Source organism: Mauremys reevesii, linkage group 13 (assembly GCF_016161935.1).
Source record: "Mauremys reevesii isolate NIE-2019 linkage group 13, ASM1616193v1, whole genome shotgun sequence".
In the NCBI taxonomy this organism is placed as follows: Eukaryota; Metazoa; Chordata; order Testudines; family Geoemydidae; genus Mauremys; species Mauremys reevesii.
The window spans coordinates 15217206-15243781 of NC_052635.1; the positions used below are offsets into that span (position 1 = coordinate 15217206).

Here is a 26576-nt window from a genome sequence, read left to right on the forward strand (position 1 = left end):
ATTGTGACTTCGCGTGAGAGAGCAAGGGAAAGAAACCTGATGACTGCTTCACTCCCCTCTGAGTTCACAGACCCGGGCTCTAGTTCCCCAGCTCTATAGCCCGCAGTGGTGGGTCCCACAGGCAAGCTATGCAGAGGAACACCTCTTCTTCTCTTAGTTTGTGCATTGCTGTCGGGCTTAGACATCTGTTAGCCTAGAACAGGGCAGCCATGCGCACACCCTCAGGCACCTAGGGAACTCTTACTGCCAAAACATGGGTGTCGACTGAGATAAGGCATCTACAGGATTCAGCGACATCTGAGTGGGGGTCTGGTGACACCTAGTGGGGCCTGATGCTGGACTTCTGGTGTGTAATATGGCAGCTAGGAGCCAAGTCCTTTTGTGAATGTAGCCCTGGCTATAGGATGATGAATTTGGTTAAATGTTCCTAGACAGATAGATAGTGGTGCTTATTAGACACATAAGTAGATATACAGTAGATGATGATGACATAGCTAGATAGATTTATATATAATAGCTTGTGATGATAGATTCATATACAATAGGTTATGATAGATAGAATTTGTAAGACACATACATACATGTTAGTTTGTCAGTGCTCACATGGCACCACTCTAGGTTGACCGGACATCCTGATATTATTGGGACCATTCCGATATTAGGGACTTTGTCTTATATACACAACTATACCCCCACCCTACCAAAAAAAAGTTCCTATTTTTCACACTTGCTATCTGGTCACTCTACACCAGTATCACACAGAAATTTACACTGTGCAGAATGATATTACAGCTGCCTGGCACACAAATGTGTATGCAAGTTTTCTTTGTCAGTTCTCCTAGTTTAGAAAAGGAATCGAAGCTGTGATCCATGATTTCTCCTGAGCTGTGATCCATGATACAATGTCATTTACACCTCTGGTAAGAGTGGAGTGACTTTACTGAAGCTGATGATGTTACTCCACATTTACAAGGAGGCTAGAATCTAGCCTGTTATTTATAATGGTGAATTTCTTATTGCTTCTTAATTTCCAAATAATTGTTTCTTGTGCTGTGTGTGACAATACATTTTACAACCCTCTTTCCTTCTGTGTGATGAATATTACATAAATAAACAATAATGTCCCATCATTTTTCACCTTGTGTGCCTCAGTGCTAGAAATAGCCTGGCTTTGTTCCACCACCGGCTGATTGTTCCACAGTAAGTGAGAGTGCAAAGGACTAAATTCACAAAGGGACGTAGGATATGTCAGCACTTACAATGCTATGGCAGCACAGCTGTAGCGCTTCACTGTGGAAACTCACTGCAGTGATGGGAGGGGTTCTGTAGGTAATTCCCTCTCCCTCCCCACCCCGAGGCAGTAGCTAGGTCACTGGAGGAATTCTTCCATTTAACCTATAGCTGTTTGCACCAGGGGTTAGCTTGGCATGGCTAGACCTGAGAGTCGTAGCGCTGCCGATGTAAGTTTTTAGTGTAGACCACCCATTAGGCGCTGAGCGTCCCCACTCCTAACTCTTAGGTGCCTAGAAAATCACTGGGATCCACAAAGCCTGAGTGAGGTGCCCAGGCCTCTATGCAATGAATGAGGAGGGATGGATGCCTAAGAATGGGATCCATAAAAGCCAGCCCTGCTGGGAGGTGACCAAGCTAGCCCATGGGAGATGGCAAGGAGGGGGCTGTGTGCTAAGCCCTGCCCCTCTTGCCTCTTTGAGAGAAAAAATTACTTGCCGGCTTTGGATTCTCTTGCTTACACTGAGTTGTACTTTACACCGTAAGTCATTTCAATGGCACTCTGTGTGGAGCAGCATGCTGCTCAATGACAGCAAGGGGATCAGATGTCTGTTGGAACTGTAACAAACAAAGTAGTGTCCAGCATTCAGGCAGCTGTTGAAGGAGGTGGACACTTCTCTTTTATTACTCCCCCCGCCCCCCGCCCCAGATATGCTATGTCTATGTAGCATTGTCTGCCTTTGTATTATCTCACCTGGCTGCTTTGAAACATTGTAAAATTGTGTAATCCCATAGTTCTACTGGAGTAGAGCCCTGTGCCTGACCCAAACCTGATGAGACACGACTATAGGTGTTGGGTTCGGGTTGCTTTGGGCACAGTACCCAACAACAAGTGTCAGGTTTGGGTTGGGGATGAAAAGTCACACCCATGACATCTGCACCTCCTCCAGTCCTGCTCAGTGATGGGGAGAGGGGTGCCTGGAGGTGGGGTCTGGAGCTGGGTTGGGTGACGAAAGGGTGGCCGGGCAGGGCCATGTCATTTTGGGCAGGGTTAAGAGGGCTGTTTCTCCTCCAGGGAACGAGGTGCTACTGGTTGTGTAAAAGCAGCTGCAGACACAGGCAGGCAGCTGGTTTTTTTGGGCAGGGTGCGGGAGCAGCTTCCCTAACCATGCTGCTCACTCAGTCTATCATGTGTCTCTGAGGCTAAGGTGGGGGGTCTTCCCCCTCACCTTCTCCACATCCACTGCCCAAGCTCCCTCTGCACCCCAGACTCCTCAGCACACACCCACAGTCCCAAACCTCAGTGCACCATTCAAGGCAACCTGAACCCGTTATAAGGACAGTGCCTTTTAAGTTTTACCACCACCAGGCTGGTGACTGCAGACAGGAGGGCTGACAGGTGGGAAACTGCTTTGGGAGTGTTTAAAAATCCAAGCCGCTGGAGCTCAGAGGCTGCAGGGATAGAGACTGTTCCTCCCAGAGTGAGAAGTGGGATCTCTGGATAAATTAATCCTACCACAACTTCAGGTAAGGCAGCTGAATATTGGCTGTTTGCTTTGGGAACAAAACCCCATCGTTGTGGTGTGCATTGATTCCTACTGTTGAGATTAAATGATACTTGCTTTCAAAAAGGCTGGTTTGGGACAATATGTTCACCCCTGGTCACAGCTCCCCATGAGAAATTTTGCAAAAACAGTTGAACCTGGCTGAGCCTGCTGGTAAATAGTGATGCAACCTGAGTACTGGGTCTAAGGACTGGGAGAATTTACCCAAATAATGGGAGTTGCAGTGCCTCCTGGGAGTTGTAGTTTGTTCCAAGTGTCTCCATTTTCCCCTACAGGCTGGGCTTCCTCATCCATCCCTCACAATGCATCCTGGTCTCCCATCTCTCCAGGAAGTTTTTGGAGAGTATTGGGGACAACTTCCTGGTACAAGTGCTGGAGCAACCAACTAGGGGCCATGCTCCTCTTGACCTGCTGCTTACAAACAGGGAAGAATTGGTAGGGGAAATAGAAGTGGGTGGCAACCTAGGCATCAATGACCATGAAATGGTTGAGTTCAGGATCCTCACAAAAGGAAGAAAGGAGAGTAGCAAAATACGGACCTTGGATTTAGACTCCCTTAGGGAACTAATGGGCAGGATCCCCTAGGAAGCTAATATGAGGGGGCAAGGAGTTCAGGAGAGCTGGCTGTATTTTAAAGAAGTCTTATTAAGGGTGCAGGAACAAACCATCCCGAAGTGCTGAAAGAATAGCATATATGGCAGGTGACCAGCTTGGCTTAACAGTGAAATCTTTGGTGAGCTTAAACATAAAAAGGAAGCTTAAAAGAAGTGGAAATTTGGACAGATGACTAGGGAGGAATATAAAAATATTGCTAGAGCATGAAGGGGTGTAATCAGGAAGGCAAAAGCACAATTGGAGTTGCAGCTAGCAAGAGATTTGAAGGGTAACAAGAAGGGTTTCTACAGATATGTTAGCAACAAGAAGGAGGTCAGGGAAAGTGGGGGACCCTTACTAAATGGGGGAGGCAACCTAGTGACACATGATGTGGAAAAAGCTGAAGTACTCAATGCTTCACAGACTGCTGCACTGGGCAACACAGTATGGGGAGGAGGGAGCAACCCTCAGTGGTGAATGAACAGATTAAGGAGTATTTAGAAAAGCTGTACATGCACAAGTCCATGGGTCCAGATCTAATGCATCCAAGGGTGCTTTTATGATTGTGCAGCCATTGGCCATTATCTTTGAAAATTAGTGGCTATCAGGGAGGTCCCAGATGATTTGAAAAAGGCAAATATAGTGCCCATATTTTAAAAAGGGAAGAAAGAGAACCTGGGAAACTACAGAGCGGTCAGCCTTACTTCAGTCCCAAGCAAAATCATGGAGCAGGTACTCAAGGAATCCATTTTGAAGCATTTGGAGGAGACGAAGGTGATCAGGAACAGTCAACATGGGTTCACCAAGGGCAAGTCATACCTTACCAAGCTGATTGCCTTCTATGATGATATCAGGGTTCCCTCCCCACTCTGAGGTACTGTAGACGTGCAGACTCACCCCTGCAGCACCTCCTGCTGGTTGTCCTTGGGAATTAGCTAACTGCCAGCCAGGAGTGCCCTCTGCAGGCCAGTGATCCACCTGTCCTCTTGGCCCCCGTGTCCCTCCCTGGACCCTGGTGCCCTTTTAACTGGGGTGCTGCCCCCTGGGGATCCCCACAACCCACTATCCCCACTTTGCCTCAGTTTTGGCTACTGCCCAGTCTCCATCTAGCCCCCGTTCACTAGGGCAGACTGCAATATCAGCCCCTCATCATAGGCAAAGGGGTTTGGTTTTGGACCTGCTGCCTTTGCCTACCCCTGGGCTGCCCTCTGCAACCCCCAGTACCTGTTGCCTTATGCTAAGCTGCAGCCTGGGGCTTTCCAGGCTCGAGCTCCCCAGCCCTGCTTCATTCAGGTACCCTGTCTCTAACTCCCTGCAGCCAGGCCCTTCTCTCTCTACAGGCAAAGAGAGTTTGCTCCTGGCTTCCCTGGCCTTTTTATACAGGCCAGTTGTGGCCTGATTGGGCTGTGGCCCAGCTGCGGCGACTTCCCCAATCAGCCCAGCTTTTAGAGCTGTAGCTTTCAAGCCCTCCCAGGCTGCTTTTTAAACCCTTCAGGGCAGGAGCAGGTAACCATCCCGCTACAGGTACAAATGTGGGGACCCTCATGAAAGATCCCCTAAGCTTATATTCCACCAGCTTAGGTTAAAAACTTCCCCAAGGCATAAATTCTTTTCCTTGTCCTTGGATGGTATTGCTGCCACCACCAAGTGATTTAAATAAATATTCAAGAGGGCCACTTGGAGCCCTATCCCCCTCCCAAATATCCCCGCAAGCCCCTTCACCCCTTTTCCTGGGGAGGCTTGAAAATAATCTACCAATCAAATAGATTAACAAAATGAGCATAGACCAGACCCTTGGGTTTTTAGGACACTAAAAACCAATGAGATTCATAAAAGAAAAACTTTATTATAAAGAAAAAAGTAAAAAAAGCACCTCTAAAAGCACCTGTAAAATCAGGATGGAAGGTAAGTTTACAGGGTAATAAAAAGACTTAAAACACCGAGGATTCCCCTCTGACTCTGCTTCCCAGTTACAAAGCAAGAATAATATTACCTCCAGCATAGATGTATCATTTTAATAGGAGCTGGATTACCTGCTTGGTCTCCCTCTTTGTGTCAAGAGGGAACAAAACAGAGAGCATTAACAAAAACTACACCCCCAGGGTTTGAAAGTATCTTTTTTCCCCATTGGTCCTTCTGGTCAGGTGCAAGTTAGGCAAATTGAACTGATTAATCACATACAGGTAAGTGATTCTGTACCTCTGGCCAGGAGGGATTTGATGTTACTGCATACATAAAGGTTATTACTCTTCCCTTTATATTTATGACAGATGAGTTAACTGGCTCTATGGATAAGTGAAAAGTGGTGGATGTGATATATCTTGACTTTAGCAAAGCTTTTGATACGGTCTTCCACAGTATTCTTGCCAGCAAGTTAAAGAAGTATGAGCTGGATGAATGGACTATAATGTGGATAGAAAGCTGGCTAGATTGTTGGGCTCAACGGGTAGTGATCAATGGCTTGATGTCTAGTTGACAGCCAGTATCAAGTGGAGTGCTCCAGGGGTCAGTCCTGGGGCTGGTTTTGTTCAACATCTTTATCAATGATCTGGATGACGGGATGAATTGCACCCTCAGCAAGTTCACAGATGACACTAAACTGAGGGGAGAGGTAGATATGCTGGAAGGTAGGGATAGGGTCCAGAGTGACTTAGACAAATTGGAGGATTGGGCTAAAAGAAACCTAATGAGGTTCAATAAGGACAAGTGCAGAGTCCTGCACTTAGGACAGAAGAATCCCAGGCACCACTACAGGCTGGGGCCGACTAGCTAAGCAGCAGTTCTGCAGAAAAGGATCTGGGGATTACAGTGGGTGAGAAGCTGGACATGAATCAGCAATGTGTCCTTGTTGCCAAGAAGCCCAACAGCATATTGGGCTGTATTAGTAGAAGCATTGCCAGCAGATTGAGGGACGGGTTCATTCCCCTCTATTCGGCATTGGTGAGGCCTCATCTGAAGTATTTTGGGCCCCACACTACAAGAAGGATGTGGACAAATTGGAGAGAGTCCAGTGGAGGGCGACAGAATTATTAGGGGGCTGGGGCACATGACTTACAAGGAGAGGCTGAGGGAACTGTGGTTCTTTAGTCTGTAGAAGAGAACAGTGAGGGGGGATTTGATAGCTGCCTTCAACTACCTGAAGGCGGGTTCCACAGAGGATGGAGTTAGGCTGTTCTCAGTGGTGGCAGATGACAGAACAAGAAGCAATGTTCTCAAGTTGCAGTGGGGGAGGTCTAGGTTGGATATTAGGAAACACTATTTCACCAGGAGGGTGGTGAAGCACTGGAATGAGTTACCTAGGGAAGTGGTGGAATCTCCATCCTTAGAGATTTTTAAGGTGTGGCTTCACAAAGTCTTGGCTGGGATGATTTAGTTGGTGTTGGTCCTGCTTTGAGCAGGGGATTGGACTAGATGACCTCCTGAGGTCTCTTCCTATCCTAATCTTATATGATTCTATGATTCTATGATCTTAGTGAGGGATAGCTTTGCAATATGGTGTCCCTGTTCCTGCTGCATTATGGAAGATGTAGTCCAGATGGGGGATCCCAGCTTCTTGAGAATGGAGACATGAGGTGCAAACTACATATCCCAAGAGGCACTGCAACTCCAATTTTTGGCCAAAATCTGTTTTCAAGTTTTTTGGCTAAAAACTTTAAAATTTCCATTGAAAAAAACATGTTTTGGATCAATTCCACTAAGACCCCATTATGCCAATACAATGGGAGTGGAGTGAGAATCTCATCCATATGTGCTATGTAAGTTGCTGAAGAAATTATAGGTAAGTCACTCTGGGTTTTGCTGACATATGCCTCTGTTATTTTTTTTCTCTTTACAGAGGTAACAAAAAGTGCCCTTCTGTGAAGTTCTGTTGTCATGTTGGCAGATATATTGTAGTGAGGTAACAACTCGTATGTTATCAGGTCAAATGAAAAAGTATTATACACTAAGGGCCAGATTTTCAAAGGTATTTAGGTGCCTAAAGATGCAGAGATGTTTCTAGATGGATTTGCTAATGCTTTTTAAAAGGTTATGGGCCAGATTTTTGAAGGTATTTAGAGCCTACTGGGATTTTCAAAACCATCTTGTCACATAATATCTGTTGAAATCAATTAATTTAGGTACTGAGGTGTTGTAAAATCCCACTAGGTGCCTAATTGAGGCTATGTCTATGCTGCACATCTTTAAACGGTGCAGCAGTGACGCTGCAACTGCACCATTGTAAGGTAAGCAGTGTAGCTGCCTCTGTCACCGGGAGAACTCTCTCTCGGTGACAAAATAAGCCCTCCTTCCCATGAGGGGCGGTTGCTTCGTTGAGGAGAGAACAGCTTCCAAGAAAGCGCTGTCCGCACCGGCACTTTTCATCGTTAAAACTTTTGTCATTCAGGAGGATGTTTTGTTCACACACCTGTGCAACAAAAGTTTTAACGACAAAAGTGCAGTGTAGAGAAACCCTCAAGCTTTTGAAAATCACTTCTTAAATAAATATTGAATAAAGTTAAAAGGGATGGTAGATGATATGTCTTTGAGACATATCTGGAGATCCGGGGAGAAACAATTTTTCTTTCTTTCTTTCTTTCTTTCTTTCTTTCTTTCTTTCTTTCTTTCTTTCTTTCTTTCTTTCTTTCTTTCTTTCTTTCTTTCTTTCTTTCTTTCTTTCCAGAGAACACATGGGACACATGCAATGGAAAAATGAAACATCCATCATCAAGTTCATTCTGCTGGGATTCAGGAACCTGGATGAAGTTCAGATTCTACATTTGTGCTGTTTCTAGCAATCTACATTGTGACCATGGCTGGGAACCTTCTGATTGTTGTGCTAGTTGTGGCTGATCAGCAGCTTCACACACCCATGTACTTTTTTCTGGGGAACTTGTACTTCCTGGACACCTCAGTCATTGCCCCAGGTTGCTGGCTGGATTCTTGGCAGAGGACAGGACAATGTCCTTCAGGGACTGCATCACGCAGTTGTTCTTTTTCAGTGCTTTGGCTTGCATTGAGTGCTTCCTACTTGCAGTCATGGCTTATGACCATTATCTAGCCATATGCAACCCACTCAGCGATAATGTTATGATGAACCTCAGGGTCTGCCTTCAGCTGGTATCTGCCTCCTGGATAACTGGTTTCTCAGTCAGTGCATTAGCAGTGGGGATGGTTCCCCAGCTAAGCTTCTGTGGCCCTAATGAAATTAATAATTTGTTCTGTGACATGGAGGAGCTGCTCAAATTGTCCTGCACAAAAAGCCCCATGGCGGAAATGATTATTCTGGTCTCCTGCTCCCTGGTACCCCGGTGTCTTTCCTCTTCATCGTTGTGTCTTACATTTTTAGCCTCTCAGCCATCCTGCAAATTGCCTCCTCTGCCAGGAGGCAAAAGGACTTTTCCACTTGCTCCTCTCACCTGCTGGTGGTGAGTCTGTAATACGGGACCATCATTATCATGTATGTCAAGTAACCGAGGGGTAGCCATGTTAGTCTGGATCTGTAAAAAAGCAACAAAGAGTCCGGTGGCACCTTTCTGACTAACAGATGTATTGGACATAAGCTTTTGTGGGTGAATAGCATATCATATATGTGTCACCATTGGCTGAGCGGTTCCTAGCCTTTCATAAAGCTCTGTCTCTCATGTACACAGTCATCACCCCAATGTTCAACCCCATCATCTACAGTCTGAGGAACAAAGAGGTGAAGGGGCCTTCAGGAAAGCTGTGCTGCAGAACTTAGGCATGATTTAGCCTGTCATTTTCAGAACAGCCTGTGGAGGTTTAGCACCCAACTCCCATTGACAGATTAGTGCCTAATTCCTTTAGGCCACTGTGAATAACCTAGCACAGAACTCAATCGAAATGGTTATGTAAGTCATTTTCATACTGTGATGCAAACCCACACTGGTCAGGAAGAGGATCATGAGCTGGTGTGGGTTCAGTCACCTCTGTCCCACTCCATTGTGACTATTTAAATCCATGGCACGTCCACACCTTGAATACTGTGTGCAGTTCTGGTCATTTCAGTCTATAAAATCATGACTGGTGTGGAGAAAGTGAAAAATGAAATGTTACTTACCCCTTCACATAACACAAGAAAGAAGGTTTCAAACAAACAAACAAACAAACAAACAAACAAACAAACAAACAAACAAACAGCATATCGTCACACAATACATAGTCAACCTGTGGACCTCATTGCCAGGGATGTTGTGAAGGCCAAAAGTATAACTGGGCAAAAAAAAACTAGATCAGTTGGGGGATGATAATGGAAAACAAGCATTACTGCCTTTTGAAACCTTTACCACCATTAACTGAAAGTGTGCAAGTCACTTAGACGGCCTGTTGGGGCAAAACAATTAACAAATTTGTGGAAAAATAACAAAAAGTGGTAAAGCAGCAGGTCATGACATGGAGCGCAGCAGCAAGTGGTTAACCACAAAGTCAGCACGTGTCCAAAGTCTTAACTATAAAGATAAACAAGAGCCAGGGAACCAAAGCAAGAGAGAGGGGGAGCGAGAGAGAAGACACTAATTGAGAACTGCTAGCAAGAGCCGTGGTCACAAATCATTCTCCCCCGATGACATGCAGACAACTGGCCATCGGAAGCGGGAAGCTGCCTATTCAGGATCACCTCTGATTGTATGTCACTGCGGTTCGAGGTGCTTCTAGCTAACTGCAGTAGGGATTTTTGTGTTAAAAGGCTTTGTGTGTTTGAACTGCTTGTGTCAGTCACTTATTGGACAAAGGTGTCGTGTCCTCAGGGAATTCCTGAGATCACCCCAGTACAGTGAAACCCTTGGAAGGGTAACAGAGCATGGGGTCCATCAATGGCTATTAGCCAGGATGGTCAGAGATGCAAGCCCATGCTTTGGGTGTACCTAAACCTCTGACTGCCAGAAGACTGGACAACAAGTGATGGTTCACTCAATGATTATCTGTTCTGTTCATTCCCTCTGAAGCACCTGGCATTGGCCACTGTTGGAAGACAGGATACTGGGCTAGATGGACCATTGGTCTGACCCAGTATGGCTGTTCTTATGTTCCTATGCCCCATTACTGGAGGGAGGGGCTAGCAGGGGAAAGCCCAGATCATTTGGGGGTTGGCAGGGAGCAGGGACCGATCTCCAGCTCTGACTCTATGAGATAGGCCTGGCTCGGAGCAGGAACTGCCTACAGATGGGTGCGTGCCAGTCCCTCCCTGAGTGAAGGTGGGTGTGGTATGGGACTATTGTTTTAATTTGCTCCTGCAGTAGAAAGAGAAAACCTGAGACATAAGGCCTGGTATGAGGGGCCTGGTATGAAGACTAAGGCCTGAAGTAAAGTAATCAGGCCCTGCTGATATAAAGCAAAGTTAGCAAGAGTCAGGCTATAGGCAGAAGTCAGGCCCCGTTACAAAACATGGCTGCCTACACGTTCACAGAACTTGGCAAGAACAGGGCTGGTATTGCAAAAGGAGACACATTGCTGAGAAGTGCTAGGTACAGGGCACTCAAGCAAACACATTCCAGAAGCATGGTACCAGAACACCCCAATACTTTTGATGGTAGGAACACACTCCTGGAAGATAACAGGTACACACTGACCCCGCCTAAAGATAAGGTCAGTATGACAGTGTGATGGTTAGAGATGTTTTGATGGAACCAACAAGGACAAGGTAGAGAGTGGTAACTCACCACATCGGAGGGGCAATATGTAACCTGTTTGCATCAGTGCATCAAAAGGGGTCGCAGAAGGTGTGTCTTGGTTCAGATGAGCGGAAAGTGGAAAATCACACTTCTCACTGAGCCGAGTCCATTGTAACGAGCATACATGTGCTCCTGTACCTGTCATACGTATAGGGCACTACAGCCATGCTTCGTTGATAAACCTGGCTGAGTGCCTTCACCACTGAACCGAGTGTGACAGACTACCCCGAGGTGCAACTTGGAACTGGAGTACCACTGAGCCTTCTGTCTCACCAGCCTGGACTCCCTTACTCACTGTGATGCTGTGACAAGCTGCAGACCTCTCCTGATCATGCGCTCACACAAGCATTTACACAGGCAGGGACACACCCGGCTGCAGCTACATGAATGCCTTTGCTAATCACTCAACGATAGAGAAACTTCAGCCCCCACCCTAGGACCCCAGAGCTGTTCAGTCTTGCCCTGGTCAAAACCCTGACCAGTGTACGTTTATTACCCACTCCGCCCCTCCCTCAGTGTAGAGAGGACAATGCACCAGCCCCTGTTCCTGAGCAGATTTCCCTTTGCACTTAAAATTAAACACTGTTTTAGGTAAAAAAATATACAACAGTTTTATTAACTTGGTGAACTTGGTGATAGATGTTTAATTTTTTCTTGTGTGTTCTCTGAAAGAAAGAAAGAAAGAAAGAAAGAAAGAAAGAAAGAAAGAAAGAAAGAAAGAATCTTTCCTCAGATCTCCAAATACGTCCTTGTTATTCCACCCCTTTTAACTTTATTCCATATTTACTTAAGACCAGATTTTCAAATAAATTTAAGTCCTTAAAGATTCAGTTAGGCACCTATTGGGATTTTATAACACCTCAGTACCTAAAATTAATTGATTTCAACAGATATTAGGAGCCAATATATTTTTGAAAAGCCCACTAGGCACCTATCTGCATCTTTAGGCACCTAAATATCTTTAAAAATCTGGCCTTTAATGTATAATACTTTTTTTGCCTGACCTGATGAAATATGACAGTTGTTACAACACTACAATATATCTGCTAACATGACCGCCAAACTTCACAGAAGGGAACTTTCTGGTTACCTCTGTAAAGAGAAGAAAAGAAAACAGAGGCGTGTGTCAGCAAAGCCCAGAGTGATCTACCTATAATTTCTTCAGCAACATACATAGCACATATGTGCTAAGATTCTCACTCCACACTCATTGTACTGTCATAATAGGGTCTTAGTGGAACCAGTCCAAAACATTTTTTCCCATGGAAATGTTTAAGCTTTCAGCCAAAAAAATCCAAAAGAGAGATTTTGGCCAAAAATTGGAGTTGCAGAGCCTCCTCCCACTCCCCGCCATGTTCACCCTAAACAGCTGCCCACCTGGATCTCTGTTGCCTGTGTCTGAAGCTGCTTATACACAACTGGGAGCGTCTCTTGCACTGGAGGGGAAACAGCCCTCCTCCCACTACCCAAAATGACATGGCTCTGCCTGGCCATCCCTTCACCACCCAACCCAGCTCCAGCCCCCACTTCCAGGCATCCCTTTTCCCCATCACTGAACGGGTCTGGAGGAGGTGCAGGGTCTGGACTGCTCCATCTCCCGGGTGTGAATTTTCATCAACCCAAACCTGACACTTGTTGTTGGGTTCTGTACCCAATGCATCCCGAACCCGATGCCTGTAGTCAAGTCCCATCAGGTTTGGGTCAGGCACAGGGCTCCACTCCAGTAGAACTATGGGATTACACAATTTTACAACTTCTCAAAGCAACCAGGTGAGACAACACAAAGACAGACAATGCTACATAGACATAGCATATTTGAGGGGTGGGGCAGTAATAAAAAAGGACAAGAAACACATGAATAGAGAAAGGTGGGAAGGAGGGAAGATGACCGGGGATGGGGAAGGGGAAAAGAGGAGGGGGCAGGCAGAAGGGAGGTCAGGCATTCTTTGAACCATTTCAGTGTTTTTAACCAAGTGTATCTAGTGGGTCCAAATACATCTAATTGCGCTCTATGACAATAGGTTATTCTTTCTGCAGCTCTTAACTCAGACAGGTGTGAATATCACTGGCCTAGTCCTGCATTTTTGCAAAATCCTCTGTGTGGTGATCACTGCAGCCCACAAGGACCAAAGTCTGTGTGGTGGGGTTAAACTCAGCGTAGCAGGTGAATAACCCAGGCTACATTCCATTTACCCACATTTACCCTCAAATACATAGCAGGTAAGGGGCAAAATCTGGCCTAGGAATAATCTTATTTGTTACTCATGTCTCATTTTGACTACTGTTCTGATTATATTATATTTATTATAAAATGTTTTGGCTGTGATATAATATAATATATAAACTTTGGGCCCTAAATGACTTGCCCCAGGACCCACAGGAAGTATCTGGCAGAACCAGGAACTGAACCACGCTGTCTTAAGTCCCAACCACTGGGCTGTCCTACCACATCAGACTATTCCCTGAGCTCAGTATGAGGCAGGACACTTGCTTCTATTGCTACCCGTGTGTTGCCTCGTGCTCTCAATGCAATCCATGAAAAAAAAAAAACCATAGAAATGTCAGTCTAGAAAGAACCTCAGAACACCATTGAATTCACACACACACCCCTGCACCAAGTACTCCTAGACCATCCCTGACAAATGTTTGTCTAACCTGCTCTTAAAAATCCTCCATGGGTAGGGATTTCACAACTTCCTTGGTAACCTTCTGGTAAAATGTCTTATGGTAAAACTACAACAAATCTAACCCCGGTAAGGCAGATTCTTGAACCCCCGTCACTACCTGTGGATGGAACTCCCATTAAAGCAAAGACCTGTACATCAGACAGAAAACAGCTCCCTGGCTTGGGATTTCCAAAGGCAGTTCTAGGCATTAGGCAGCTGCCTCTCCTTGGGAGCCAACCCAAAGGGACATGCTGGTCTAACACCCTATTCCTCAGAGGAAGTGTCTGTGAGCTTCAGCTGATGAGTCCTCCTGGGTAGGGGAAAAGAGCTGAAATACTCTGGTTCTATCCACAAGCAAGTCCTTAGCCAGCCAGGAGAATGGTGCCTTTCTCAGAGGTAAGCTCCAGAATTCTAGCTGGTTTGACTTCTAAACAAGCGTGACAAGGGAAGAGCTAGGAGTAGAATGGGACGGTGCTCACCCCACTTAATATGAAACTTCTTCGGTGCGTCATGGGATGAAAAGCAGGGCAGAATTTGTGGCAATACGTTTGACTAGCAGGGACAGTTACTGGGATACCATGTACATTGGTGGTCAAAACACCTCAAAAAGGACATTGAAAACTTGGAGATGGTTCAGAGAAGAGCCACCAAAAATATGTGAAGTTTGGAAAACCTTCCTTGCAGTGAGACATGAAGGAAACGTCACCTGTTTAGCTAATGCTCAAGGAGGATAAGAGGTGACTTGCTCATGGGCTGAAAGGATTTCTGATAGTAAAGGGCTCCCTAGCAGCCAAAGATCCAATGGCTTTCAATTGAGGCTAGACATATCCAGGGTAGAAATACACCACAAGTTTTAAACAGGGAGGGTAATTAAACATTAGAAACATTCAACAACGGATGTGGTAAATCCTCCTTCTCTTGGAGTCTTTACATCAAGATCTGATATCTTTCTAAAAGATATTTTCCAGCACTCGCACAGGGTTCCTGTTCCATGACTAGGGCTCCTACACACTACGATAAATAACAGTAGCTCATCCTCATTGTACTGAGGATGCAACTCTCTGGTCTGTGTTTTCAGACTGGGTGGTCACAGCGGTTTCTTCTGGTCTTAATATCCATGAAATATGTATTTAGTAGAGAAGTGTTGAAAACAGCCCTGCTGACACTTAGAGCATGCTGCAGAGAGGATCTATGTGACAGGAAGTTTGGAAAAGGGTGAGGGAAGGGGCCCGGTGATGTAATATATTGTATTTGTAGACTGAGTTAATTTATTTTACCACATGGATTCTCTCTCGACTGCTGGGCAGTTCCTCCTATGTGGATTGTGAGTTCAGTGTCAGGGCACCTAAATCCAGATTTTTAAAGGTATTTAGGCACCTAGCGGGATTTTCAAAAATATCTTGGTTCCTCAATCAAATTGATTTCAGTGGGTTTTAAATACCTAACTACTTTAAAAATCTGGGCCTTTGATCTTATTTATGAGTAACCCCCCCATTTGAATTTCGAAAAAAATAATAATAAACATTAGACCTCAGTGGAAATGCTGTTTCATCTGGACTGAAAAAGTTCATTCAGTCAATCCATTTCAATGAAATTTCTGTTGTTTGTTTGTTTTTTCTTCGCCAGAATGGAGTATTCTGATAAGGTCACTATGGAATGTTTCAGTTCTCCATTTTGGAATGACTTTTCATTTCAGTTTTTGTATCTGATATGACCTGAGATGATAGAGTTGAAATCAGAATGAAATGTTTCATTTTCATCCAAATGAAGCATTTCAATTGATCCACAAGGAATAATTTTTTTTTCAAAATTTTGTTTCGTGGAAAATTTCAACTTTTTTTTCTGGTCCATTTTGGAATGGAAACATTTGCGAAATGCAGAATTTCCCATGAAACAAAACTTTGGATTCCTGCACAGCTCTCAGAAATGTAACTAACACCCACCTACAAAATTCCTTCCATTTGGTGATAACACTAGGACTGGAGTTAATCCAGAGGTAGAAGTAAAAGATTTGGAGGTGACACAGAGCCAGTCAACCTACCACTGCCTAGAGCTCTTGGTCCATTAGTATCTAGGTTTAATCAACTCCGGGGCACACCACAAGATTTATTTATTATCCCAGACTTCTTCATAATGCCACTATTGCTACAGAAGAGAATGTTACCTAGTAAGTAGAGCACTGGACTAGCATTCAGGAGACCTGAGTCCTGTTCCCAACTCTGCCTCTGGCCTGCTGGGTGATGATGGGCAAGCCACTAGTTCACTCTATGCCTCAGTTTCCCCACCTATAAAATGGGGGTGATGACAGAGACCTCCTTTATAAAGCACTTTGAGATCAACTGATTCCAAGTGCTACAGAAGAGCTCAGTGGTGTTATTATTAATACAATAGCTGGAGCACTGGACTGGAGGAGAGGAGACCACGGGGGGCTGGAGCAGGGGTTTCTCACTAGCTGCTGTGTGTCCCAAGCCTGCACAGATCACTGTGAGGCCTGAGTGTCTATGTTTCCTTATTTGCTGGCCTGTAAAGCACAGAGCAGAAAGGTTTTTGATTCCGTCCACTGAGAACTTGAAGGCCTCAAGCCGTAGTCAGGTGAACAGAGGCCAGTGTGATGGGACAATGACTACGACTACTACTAATAATAATGTCAAAGTTCTATTCTATATAGATTTGTATACTGTGCTGAACACCATAGTACCAAGTGTCTATATAATGCTTACTCATTTGCTATTAGTGTCACTTGTTAATGATGAATTCTTACTTTGGTGTACAGTGGCAATATCTTGGGCAATGGGTTCTTTGTAATATCATTTGGGACTCACCAAGACACAGGCAGCTGTGTAAATGCCTTTGAAAAATCCTAGGTGTTACACAGAACTCCTCTGTAACCAATGCCAAGATTCATTGGCCAGATCAACAACTCCTTTATCTTCCAAGTTAGCCAGAAAAGCAGAGGGAAACCTCTGTAATAAAGCCAGAGTGTCTGCCAGAGTCAGTGTCTCAGTGGGTAGCAGGAGGGACATGCACCAGCGTCTGGCACCAAGAATCCAGCTGTCAGGCATGACTCAGAGAGGGGAAACTTTATGGGCCTTAACATCAATGGGGACAGGGAAAGAGCTGCCCAGGTAGACACAGACAGCCAAGCGCTGCACCTGCTCGAAGCAATGATGCAGTTTCACACTTCCCAAATGTGAAAATTGCATATTTGGGATGTTAGACAATAACAGGTCTCTGCTGATGGACACAATGCATAAACAGAAGGAAAGCAAGAAAGCTCTTCAGTGTAACTGCATCTTCTCTGTCCTTTGTGCTTCTCTCTGCTGCCCATTCCCTTATTCTCAATTAAAATTACAGCAGTCTGAAGAACTAAATGTTGCTAAAGGTTTTCTCCATCTGTTCTGTTTGCTGCTTCGCTAAACAGTGGCTAGTAGCTGAGAATGTGCCATGGATCTTTGAACGCTTGCTCATTTCCACCCAAACAGGGAGCAAATGTCCAGCCACTGGATGCTGCAACAATTTCCCCAGCATTCAGTCCCAGCAAGTTCAATCCAAAGGCACAGAACAAGGACAGAGAAGATTCAATTCTCTCTTCTTTCTGCTTCTTGTTCATCTGGTCCCACGGCGAGAGTTGATTGTTTCATCCTTTTTTTTTTTGATGCTGACTGGCTGGCTGCTATCTCCATGAATGAAAATAATTAGCATCAGTTGTCTGGTTGTTAGCAGGTATAAAATGATTTGGTTGGTCTTAGTAAAATGTTCCAAAAACCTTGTCGGTAATAACTATTAAGCACTGCATTGATCAAAAACAAAGCATCATGATCTGATTCACACAACTGGTTATGACGGTTAGAACTGCAGTGCAAATAATAGATTTTTGAAGTTCTGGCTGTTCCAAAACAAGAAAACAAATTTCGGATAACTTGAAAACAAAGTTATTTGGAATTTTTTTGCAAACCGAAAAGACAAATGTGTTGCGTTGACCAAAATGTTTAGTTTGACCTGAAATAAAATGTTTTGTTTTGATTTCAAGCATTTTTGTACATTTCTGATTTTTTTCTTAATTGAAGAAAATTCCAAAACAAAAATTCATGTTGACCCAAAAAATCAAAATCTTTCATTTTGGAAATCTCAGAATGAAATATTTTGATTTTTTTCTTTTCTTTTCTTTTCTTTTCTTTTCTTTTTTTTTCTTTTCTTTTCAAGATGAACAGTTCAGCGAAACAGACATGAATTTGCTAAATGTTTCTGAATTTCTGTATCTTATCTGCATTTTTAAACCTCCTCCCTGCCCAAAGAAAAAAAAGTTTTGGCTGAAAAATGTCACCCATCTCTGTTAGGAATGAGCAAATTTAGAGGGTAGTGCAGAAAACTTTACACTGTCTTTAACCATTGAAACCAAAATACAGGACTTCAGCCTCTCATGAACCTATCTTTAAACCATGTATTTCTATACTTTAGTTTAAATCTGGCTGCCCTCTGATACAGGTTGTACCCTCAGCTACACAGGTTATAATAAGATCCAATGAGATAGAAAGGTCTGATTTTAAGACCATAAGGGTCCATTATGGCCTGTGTTATGCAGGACAGATGAAATGATCCAATCTAGCCTTCTGTCCTTTATAGCTAGGAATAAAATCTATGAATTAAAATCACTGAGTCAGGACTCCTGCATAATGCAAGGCAGAGAATTTTTCCAAGTGATTCTTGAATTTATCCCAGTAACTAGCACTAGTAAGAACATTTTCCATCAAAACATATTTTCTGTAGAAAATGGCTTTATCATAGATTGTGAGTTTTCTCAGTAGAATTACTGTTTTTATAGAAAATATTCTGGATTGTGTAGAAAATTTGAAAAATTAAAATCATTTTTCACTTTTTGGCCACTGAAAAGTGAAAAAAAAAATCTGGATTTTGGACTTCCAATTTTTATTTTTTTCTGGAAAAAAAGATTATTTCCCAGCCAGCTCTACTAATAAGTTGTGATTGAATTAGATCATAATGTTGGAGGCCTTAGTAGATGAATCCATGATATGGCTTCCATTTTCTGGATATCCAAATCCTATTAATTTTAATGGGAATTGAGCATCCAGCCTCCTTGGCTGGTTTGCAAGCACTTTGCCTAAATTTTCAGTCTCAGTTGGATGTATTTTTGCATTTATCAAAAAAGGTAAATAAATGATTTTCATGCTTTCTCCACCCTGATGTGTGTGACTTTGTTCACTCCCTCTGCCACTGAAATACGCCAAGCCATTGGACAAGGGAAATCAGACCGCAGTGACCGAGTTCATCTTTGTTGGATTCTCCTGGCTGGTGGAGCTGCAGGCGCTGCTCTTTGCAATGGTTCTGTCCATGTACGCGGTGTCCCTGACGGGGAACGTTCTCATCACGGCCATCATAAAAGCCAACCCGTCCCTCCACACGCCTATGTATTTTTTCCTCACCAACCTGTCCCTGCTGGAGATCTGCTACACAACGTCCATTGTGCCCAAGATGCTGGTGAGCCTGGTGTCAGAAAACAGAAGTATCTCACTATGGGGTTGTGCCACGCAGATGTATTTTTTCACCCTCTTTGGCATCACTGAGTGCTGCCTCCTGGCTGCCATGGCCTACGACCGCTATGTGGCCATCTGCAACCCGCTGCGCTACACCCTCATCATGAGAAAGGGGGCCTGCGCCCAACTGGCCATAGCCTCCTGGATGGTGGGGATGCTGGTGGGCTTGAGCCAGACCAGCTATGTCTTCAGTCTGACATACTGTGGGCCCAACAGGATCAACCACTTCTTCTGCGACATCCCGCCCCTCCTGAAGCTGGCTTGCGGGGACACCTCCATGAACGTGTTGGCCGTGTACTTGGTGGCTCTTCTTTTCATAACCTCTCCATTCATGCTCATCCTGTCCTCCTACCTCTTCATCATTGCCTCCGTCCTGAGGATCCCATCAGCTGAGGGGAAGCGCAAGGCCTTCTCCACCTGCTCATCCCACCTCATCGTTGTCTTGCTCTTCTATGGCTCTGGCATCATTACCTACCTCAGGCCCAAGTCCAGCTACTCAATGGAGAGCGACAAGCTCCTGGCCCTCTTCTACACGGTGGTGACGTCCATGCTGAACCCCATTGTCTACAGCCTGAGAAACAAGGAGGTCAAGGAGGCCCTGAGGAGGGTGCTCCATGGGATGACATGCCCTCGGTGAACGTAGGGTGTGGTTTCCCAAGGGCACAAATGAATTCCAGTGCGGCCTGGGGGGATGTCAGTGTGTCCAGCGGTGGGTTTATTTAAAAAAAAACAGTGCAACCCACATTGCCAGTCAAGACAGACTGGTCCTGCCTGGCCCGTCCTGCAGCCCTTGCACACACAGCAGGTCTCTTCAGCCAGGCCTCCCAGCTGGCGGGTGTGGAGAGACCTCTAGGTCCTTTCTCCTGGGTCTCTCTCCCTAAATGAGCTGGCCTCTTACCTATGGAGCTAGCAACCTGCAGGCTGTCGCCTGATCCCTGGCCTGAGATCCATCCTCTGGGAGGCTGAGCATTAGTCACAGGTAGCACTTAGTCACCTCCCTTCAATAGCCAGACCCCCTTGTTATAGGCACCCAACCACCCTCTGTACTTTTGGAAATCTGCCCCATAAATGTTTTAATGTCAACAAAATTCCAAACATGCTGCAGAGTCTCTTCCATCAGGCAGGAATGAGAGTCATGGACAACCATGAGTTGTCATCCATTCTTGATTTTAAAATTGTCAGTGATGGAGAATCCACCACAACCCTTGGTAAATTGTTCCAATGGTTAATTACTCTCAGTGTTAAAAAACTTGTGCCATATTTCCTGTCTGAATTTGTCTAGCTTCAACTTCCAGCCTTTGGATCATGTTAGACCTTTCTCTGCTAGATTGAAAAGCCCAATATCCCTTTTTAGTCCCCCATGTAGGTACTTATAAATGGCGATCTAGTCATACCTTAATGCTATCTTTGCTAAGCTAACCAGATTGTGCTCCTGGAGTCTATCACTAGAAGTCATGTTTTCCAATCCTTTAATCATTCTCTGGCTCTTCTCTGAGCCCTCTCCAATCTACTAACAACTTTCTTGAATTCTGGGCACCAGAACTGGACACCGTATTCCAGCAGCAGTCACACCAGTGCCAAATACAGACGGACAATAACTTCTCTGCTCCTATTTAAGCTTCCCCTATTTATGCATCCCAGGATCACATTAGCTTTTTTGGCCACAGCATCACACTGGGAGCACATGTTCCGCTGAGCTGAATTATATGTTATCATAGAGAAGTACAAAAGGTAATAAATTAATTAATTAAATAAAAATCCCAAAGCCCACTATGCTCAGCAGTGGGTCAGGCCATAATTCTCCAGCCTTGAATGTGATCTTGAACTCTGTTATGACTATCTTGACATCTACTATCTTTCCCATAGACAAATAACAAGCATATAGTCTCCAGGTGAGCTTTTCCAAGCTTGCTAGGAGATTTAGACAAACAATTCTCATTAGTTTTAATGGGAACAAGGTAATAAAAACCCTTAAGCAGCTTTGGAAACCTCAGCCTCTGTCTAAATGAGATTGTATTTTATATTAAAGGTTAACCATGAGAGAGGAACAAACAAAAGGAAAAGCACAGTGTGTGTGTCTCATTAGCTGTTTGCATCATAAGTGAGTGCAACATGGTAGCTGTCCCAAGCAGCCTCCAAGCACTTTAGACCCCAATTCAGTACAATGATTGAACATGTGTTTAATATTAAGTATGTGAGAATTCCCACTGAGTTCCATGGCACTAAGAATATGCTTAAAAAACTAGACATGTGCTAACGGTATCTTGCTGAATCGGGGCCTTAAAGAACAACACACAGACAAGGTCAGTACTGGGGTGAGGTGGATTAGGACCTGGATTCCATCCAGCCACAGGACCATCAACAAAGCAAAGAACTCATGACATTTCTGGCTCAACAGGCTGCCAGTGCTGTCCCCTTAGCAGATTCCAATACTCTCTGGCAGTAGGCAACCTCTTTTAAAGCCTTGGGCATTTGCCCAGTAGGCACTGGATTCATGGATCCTGTCTTAATCCAGGCCTGATTACAGAGCCATATACACCAGAGCTACTATGGGACTTTTTCCAGTCAAGGAGCAATGGCCTTATCCTCAGCATGACAAGTGATGTGCCACATTCTCCATCTCTTTGAGTTTTAGATCCCACGTTAGTGAGGTGACCAAATTCCATTGAAATACAGTCCGAATCAGGCAATAATTCCCTCCAAGTCTCTTGAAAATACCATCTTAAACCAAGATCATATGCCTTTATGAACAAAGCATTCAAGTTCAACCATAATTTGCTGGGCTGGAGGCAGGAATCACTGGATGAAGTTCACTGCCCTGTGTTATGCTGAAGGTCAGATGAAATAAACCTTAAAATATATTATGGATTTTGCAGACTTTTATTCATTGTCTTTAATGGGTCCTGCTCACCTGGGAAAGCACTATTCGGGAAAAGATGGAAGGGCTTGCAGAAAAGGAGTCTTAAGTAATGGCATCAGAACTGGATGTTAATGGTATGATTCAACGAAGTGTTGGAGGCTTATAGGCCATTGTTGCTCAGCTCCTTGCTTCATGGTAGCTGCCCCGGGCAGACTTTGAGGCCAAATGTTGCAAGGAGACCATGAAATCGGGGTACCTCAGTTTAATTTCAGCTAGTCTGGACCTTTTTCTCCAAAAGTGATGAGCACCTACAACCCCAGCCGTGACCACTGAGGGTATTCAGCAAAAACAAACCAAACCAAACCAGGTCAAACACTCACAAATGAGGCATAAAAAAGAAGAGGGACTCAAATTTAGTGGACACTTTGGTAAAAATTGGCCTTGGGGCTTGATTTGTTCTCAGATGTTCTGAGCATCTGCCGGTCCCATTGGCTTCTTGTGGAGTTGGGTGCAATCAGCAATCTAGAAATCAGGCCCAAGGTATCTCAAAGCCAGAGGATACTTTTGAAGATGATGGCCTAAGATATTCATTGTTCTTACTTTTCATAGATTCATAGGGCTTGTGGCCAGAAGGGATCATTAGATGAGCTAGTGTGACTTCCTGTATAGCCCAGGCCAGAGAACCTTGCCCAGTTACTACTGGATTAATCCCAATAACTTGGTTTGAGTAAAGCATCTTTAAGACAAGTATGCATGTGATGAAATTGGAACGGCTCTGTAATAATTTCTGCACACTGTGTTTTGACATTGTCATTGGGCCGTTTACAAATATTCAGATATAACTTAATTAAGGTGCAGTAAGGGTAATCAATCAGGAAATGAAAAAGAATGGCTCGTGATAAGCCACTTCTCAGCAAACACCTGAGATCTGATATTGAAAATGCCAGGATAGGTAAAGGCTTGGGAACCAGAGAATCAAACATATAATGGCAGAATTATAAAGCAAGTTGTCTGGGGGGAATCAAGGAAAGGAAGCAGAGAGACAGGATCCCACTGGGGTGTATGAAGAAGCAAGGCCACTAGTTAAGCTAGATTATGTGTTGTTTTAAAATTAATATTTTTTCCTTCTAAATGCCTTGTTCCTAGTTGTAATAGGTCTCACCCCCACTCTGAGCTTTAGGATACAGATGTGGGGACCTGCATGGACACTTCTAAGCTTAATTACCAGCTTAGATCTGGTCTGGCGGTCACCACTCGCAAGCACTACTTTCCTTCCCTGGGTAGCCTTGAGAGACTTCACCAATTTCCTGGTGAACACAGATCCAAACCCCTTGGATCTTAAAACAAGGAGAAATTAACCATCCCCCCTCCTTTCTCCCACCAACTCCTGGTGGATCCAGATCCAACTCCCTTGGATCTTAAAACAAGGAAAAATCAATCAGATATTAAGAAAAAGACTTTTAATTAAAGAAAAGAAAGGTAAAAGAAAACCCTGTGGGAGAGATTAGCATACCAGCTACTCTCACAGACAACAGATTCCAAACACAGAGGATGTTCCCCTGGACAAAATCTTAGTTACACAAAAAAATACCCAAATACTCAATTTGACTATTCCTCTAATTGCACAAGACAGGTTACAAAGAAATAAACATCAACCTATTTATTTCCTTCACTAATACTCACTACTTAATAAGAGGCTGAATTCTGTGGGGAATTTTCTGGGATGAGAAGCAGTACCCTTAAGCAACACCAGGGTTAAAAGTGTGTGCCAGGTATTAGCAGACATTTTTGCTAGGGTAGGTTGGCCCTCTGACATCCTTACCAATTCGGGAACTAATTTCCTGGCAGGGACCATAAAAAACCTGTGGGAAGCTCATGGGATGAATGACTTGGTTGCCACCCCTTACCACCATCAAACCAATGGCCTGGTGGAGAGGTTTAATGGAACTTTGGGGGCCATGATATGTAAATTCGTAAATGAACACTCCAATGATTGACACCTAGTGTTGCAGCAGTTGCTTTTTGCCTACAAGGCTGTACCACATCCCAGTTTAGGGTTTTCACCATTTGAACTTGTGTATGGCTGCGAGGTTAAGGGGCCATTACAGTTGGTGAAGCAGCAATGGAAGGGGTTTACGCCTTCTCCAGGAACTAACATTCTGGACTTTGTAAGCAACCTACAAAGCACCCTCCAACGCTCTTTAGCCCTTGCTAAAGAAAACCTAAAGGATGCTCAGGAAGAGCAAAAGGCCTGGTATGATAAATATTCCAGAGAATGGTCCTTCAAAGTAGGAGACCAAGTCATGGTCTTAAAGGTGCTCCAGGCCCATAAAATGGAAGGACCATTCACGGTCCAGGAGCACTTAGGAGCTGTTAACTCATAGCATCCCCCACCTCCAACATAAAGCCTAAGGTATACCATGTTAATTCTCTTAGGCCCTTTTATTCCAGAGAATTAAAGATTTTCCAGTTTACAGCCCAGAAAACAGAAGACACGGAGGGGCCTGAAGGTGTCTATTACGACGGAAAAGGTGACGGTGGTGTGGAAGAGATGAACCTCTCCGCAACCCCTGGGCGTCTGCAGTTTATTTCCTTCACTAATACTAATACTCACTACTTAATAAGAGGCTGAATTCTGGAGCTTTCCCACTCCGGTTCAAAGCAAAACTGACTCAGACAAAGGGAATTTCCCTCCTCCCTTTTGAACCATCTTGTTCTTCCATTGGTTCCTCTGGTCAGGTGTCAGCTAGGCTAGGTGAACTTCTTAACCCTTTACAGATAAAAGAGGCATTAACCCTTAACTATCTGTTTATGACACTAGTGTTAAAAGAAACCTAACTTTGGTTTCAGGAGGCTGTCTGATTCTATTCATCACTGGTCACAGTGGCAAGTTGATACACAGTAAAGCTTCATATAACACGAATCTCCAAGGCAATTTGTGTTTAGAATCCACACTCATTTCCTGCTGACTTCACAAGCAGCACCGAGCTCCGAGTTAATTCAGTTTAATTAATGTGGACCCGATTTTGAATTTTGTGGGCTTGATTCTGCCAAACTTACTCACCGAAGTAACCAGCACTCACTCAAGTGACCATGTCAGCTTTGAGATGGCAAATTGCCTGAGTAATTGATACTTATATGAGTGAGGGCTTCACGAGGAGACCACATTTGCAACAAAACTCTACGGAAGATCTGATGGACTTAAGAAAACCCTTCAGACTCAATTCTTCAACCTTTATCCACTCAAGCAATGACTAATCTTTACGGATGCAGGAAGGAGAACTCTTGGACTAATTACTAGAGCAGGATTACTCACAAGGGTATTGAAAGATTGGTTGCTGATTTTAAGCTTCATGGATCAGAGGCAGGGCTAGGTATTATCTACACCATCCCTGACAAGTGTTTGTCTAACCTGCTCTTAAAAATCTCCAGTGATGGAGATTCCACAACCTCCCTAGGGAATTTGTTCCAGTGCTGAATCACCCTGACAGGAAGTTTTTCCTAATTTCTAACCTACATTTTCCTTGAATAATTTAATCTCATTGCTTCTTGTGCTGTCCTCAGTAGTTAAAAAGAACAATTTATCACCCTTTTCTCTATAACACATTTTTACATACTTGAAGACTGTTAAATGTCTCCTCTTCTCAAGACTAAATAAACTGAATTTTGTCAATCTTTCCTTGTAGTTCGTGCCTTCTAGACCTTTAATCATGTTTGTTGCTCTCCTCTGGATTTTCTCCAGTTTGTCCACATCTTTCCTGAAGTGTGGTGACCAGAACTGGACATAGTGGTCCATCTGAAACCATATCAGTGCTGAGTAGAGTGGTCAAATTACTTCTGTCTTGCTCACAACACTCCTGCTCGTACATCCCAAAATTATGTGTGTTTTTTTGTTTTGTTTTTGTTTTTTTGAAACAATATTACATTGTTGATTCATATTTAGTTTGTGATCTACTGTGTCCCCCAGATCCTTTTCTGCAATACTGTGTCCTAGGCAGTCATTTCCCATTTAGTATTTGTACAATTGATTATTCCTTCCTAAGTATAGAACTTTGCATTTGTCCTTATTGAATTTCATCCTGTTTACTTGAGAGACCATTTCTCCAGTTTGTCCAGATCATTTTGAATTATAATCTTGTCCTACAAAGCACTTGCAACCCCCCCTAGCTTGGTATCATCTGTAAACATTGTAAGTGTGCTTTCTATTGCATTATCCACATCATTTATGAAGATATTCAATAGAACTGGACCCAAGAGAGATCCCTGCAGGACATGCCTGTCCAGCTCAATTGTGAACCATAGATAACTACTTTCTGATTATGGCTTTTCAGCCAGTTGTGCACCCTCTTATAGTATATTTGTCTAGTTCAGTGGTTTTCAACCTGTGGTCCACAGATCCCTGGGGGTCTGCAGTCTATGTCTAAGATTTCCAAAGGGGTTGG

At 44.1% G+C, this 26576-nt stretch overlaps 1 protein-coding gene and 1 pseudogene across 1 annotated transcript; both read left to right on the top strand.

Annotated features, from left to right (window-relative positions):
* Window positions 1–8065: 8065 nt before the first annotated feature.
* LOC120381218 lies at window positions 8066–9119 on the top strand (annotated as a pseudogene).
* A 1650-nt stretch (window positions 9120–10769) lies between these two features.
* Window positions 10770–19911, top strand: LOC120380094 (olfactory receptor 10A4-like). Its single transcript, XM_039497590.1, has 2 exons — window positions 10770–10970; window positions 18970–19911. Exons 1-2 carry the CDS (start codon window positions 10770–10772, stop codon window positions 19909–19911), a joined length of 1143 nt encoding a protein of 380 aa, XP_039353524.1.
* Window positions 19912–26576: the final 6665 nt, after the last annotated feature.

What these genes read in the sequence shown, in the direction of transcription:
- LOC120380094 (XM_039497590.1), top strand. Translation starts at nt 10,770, where the DNA reads ATGGCTGCCTACACGTTCACAGAACTTGGCAAGAACAGGGCTGGTATT. An exon ending in TGACCCCGCCTAAAGATAAG is followed by an intron (nt 10,971 to 18,969) that starts GTCAGTATGACA and finishes AAATACGCCAAG; the next exon opens with CCATTGGACAAGGGAAATCA.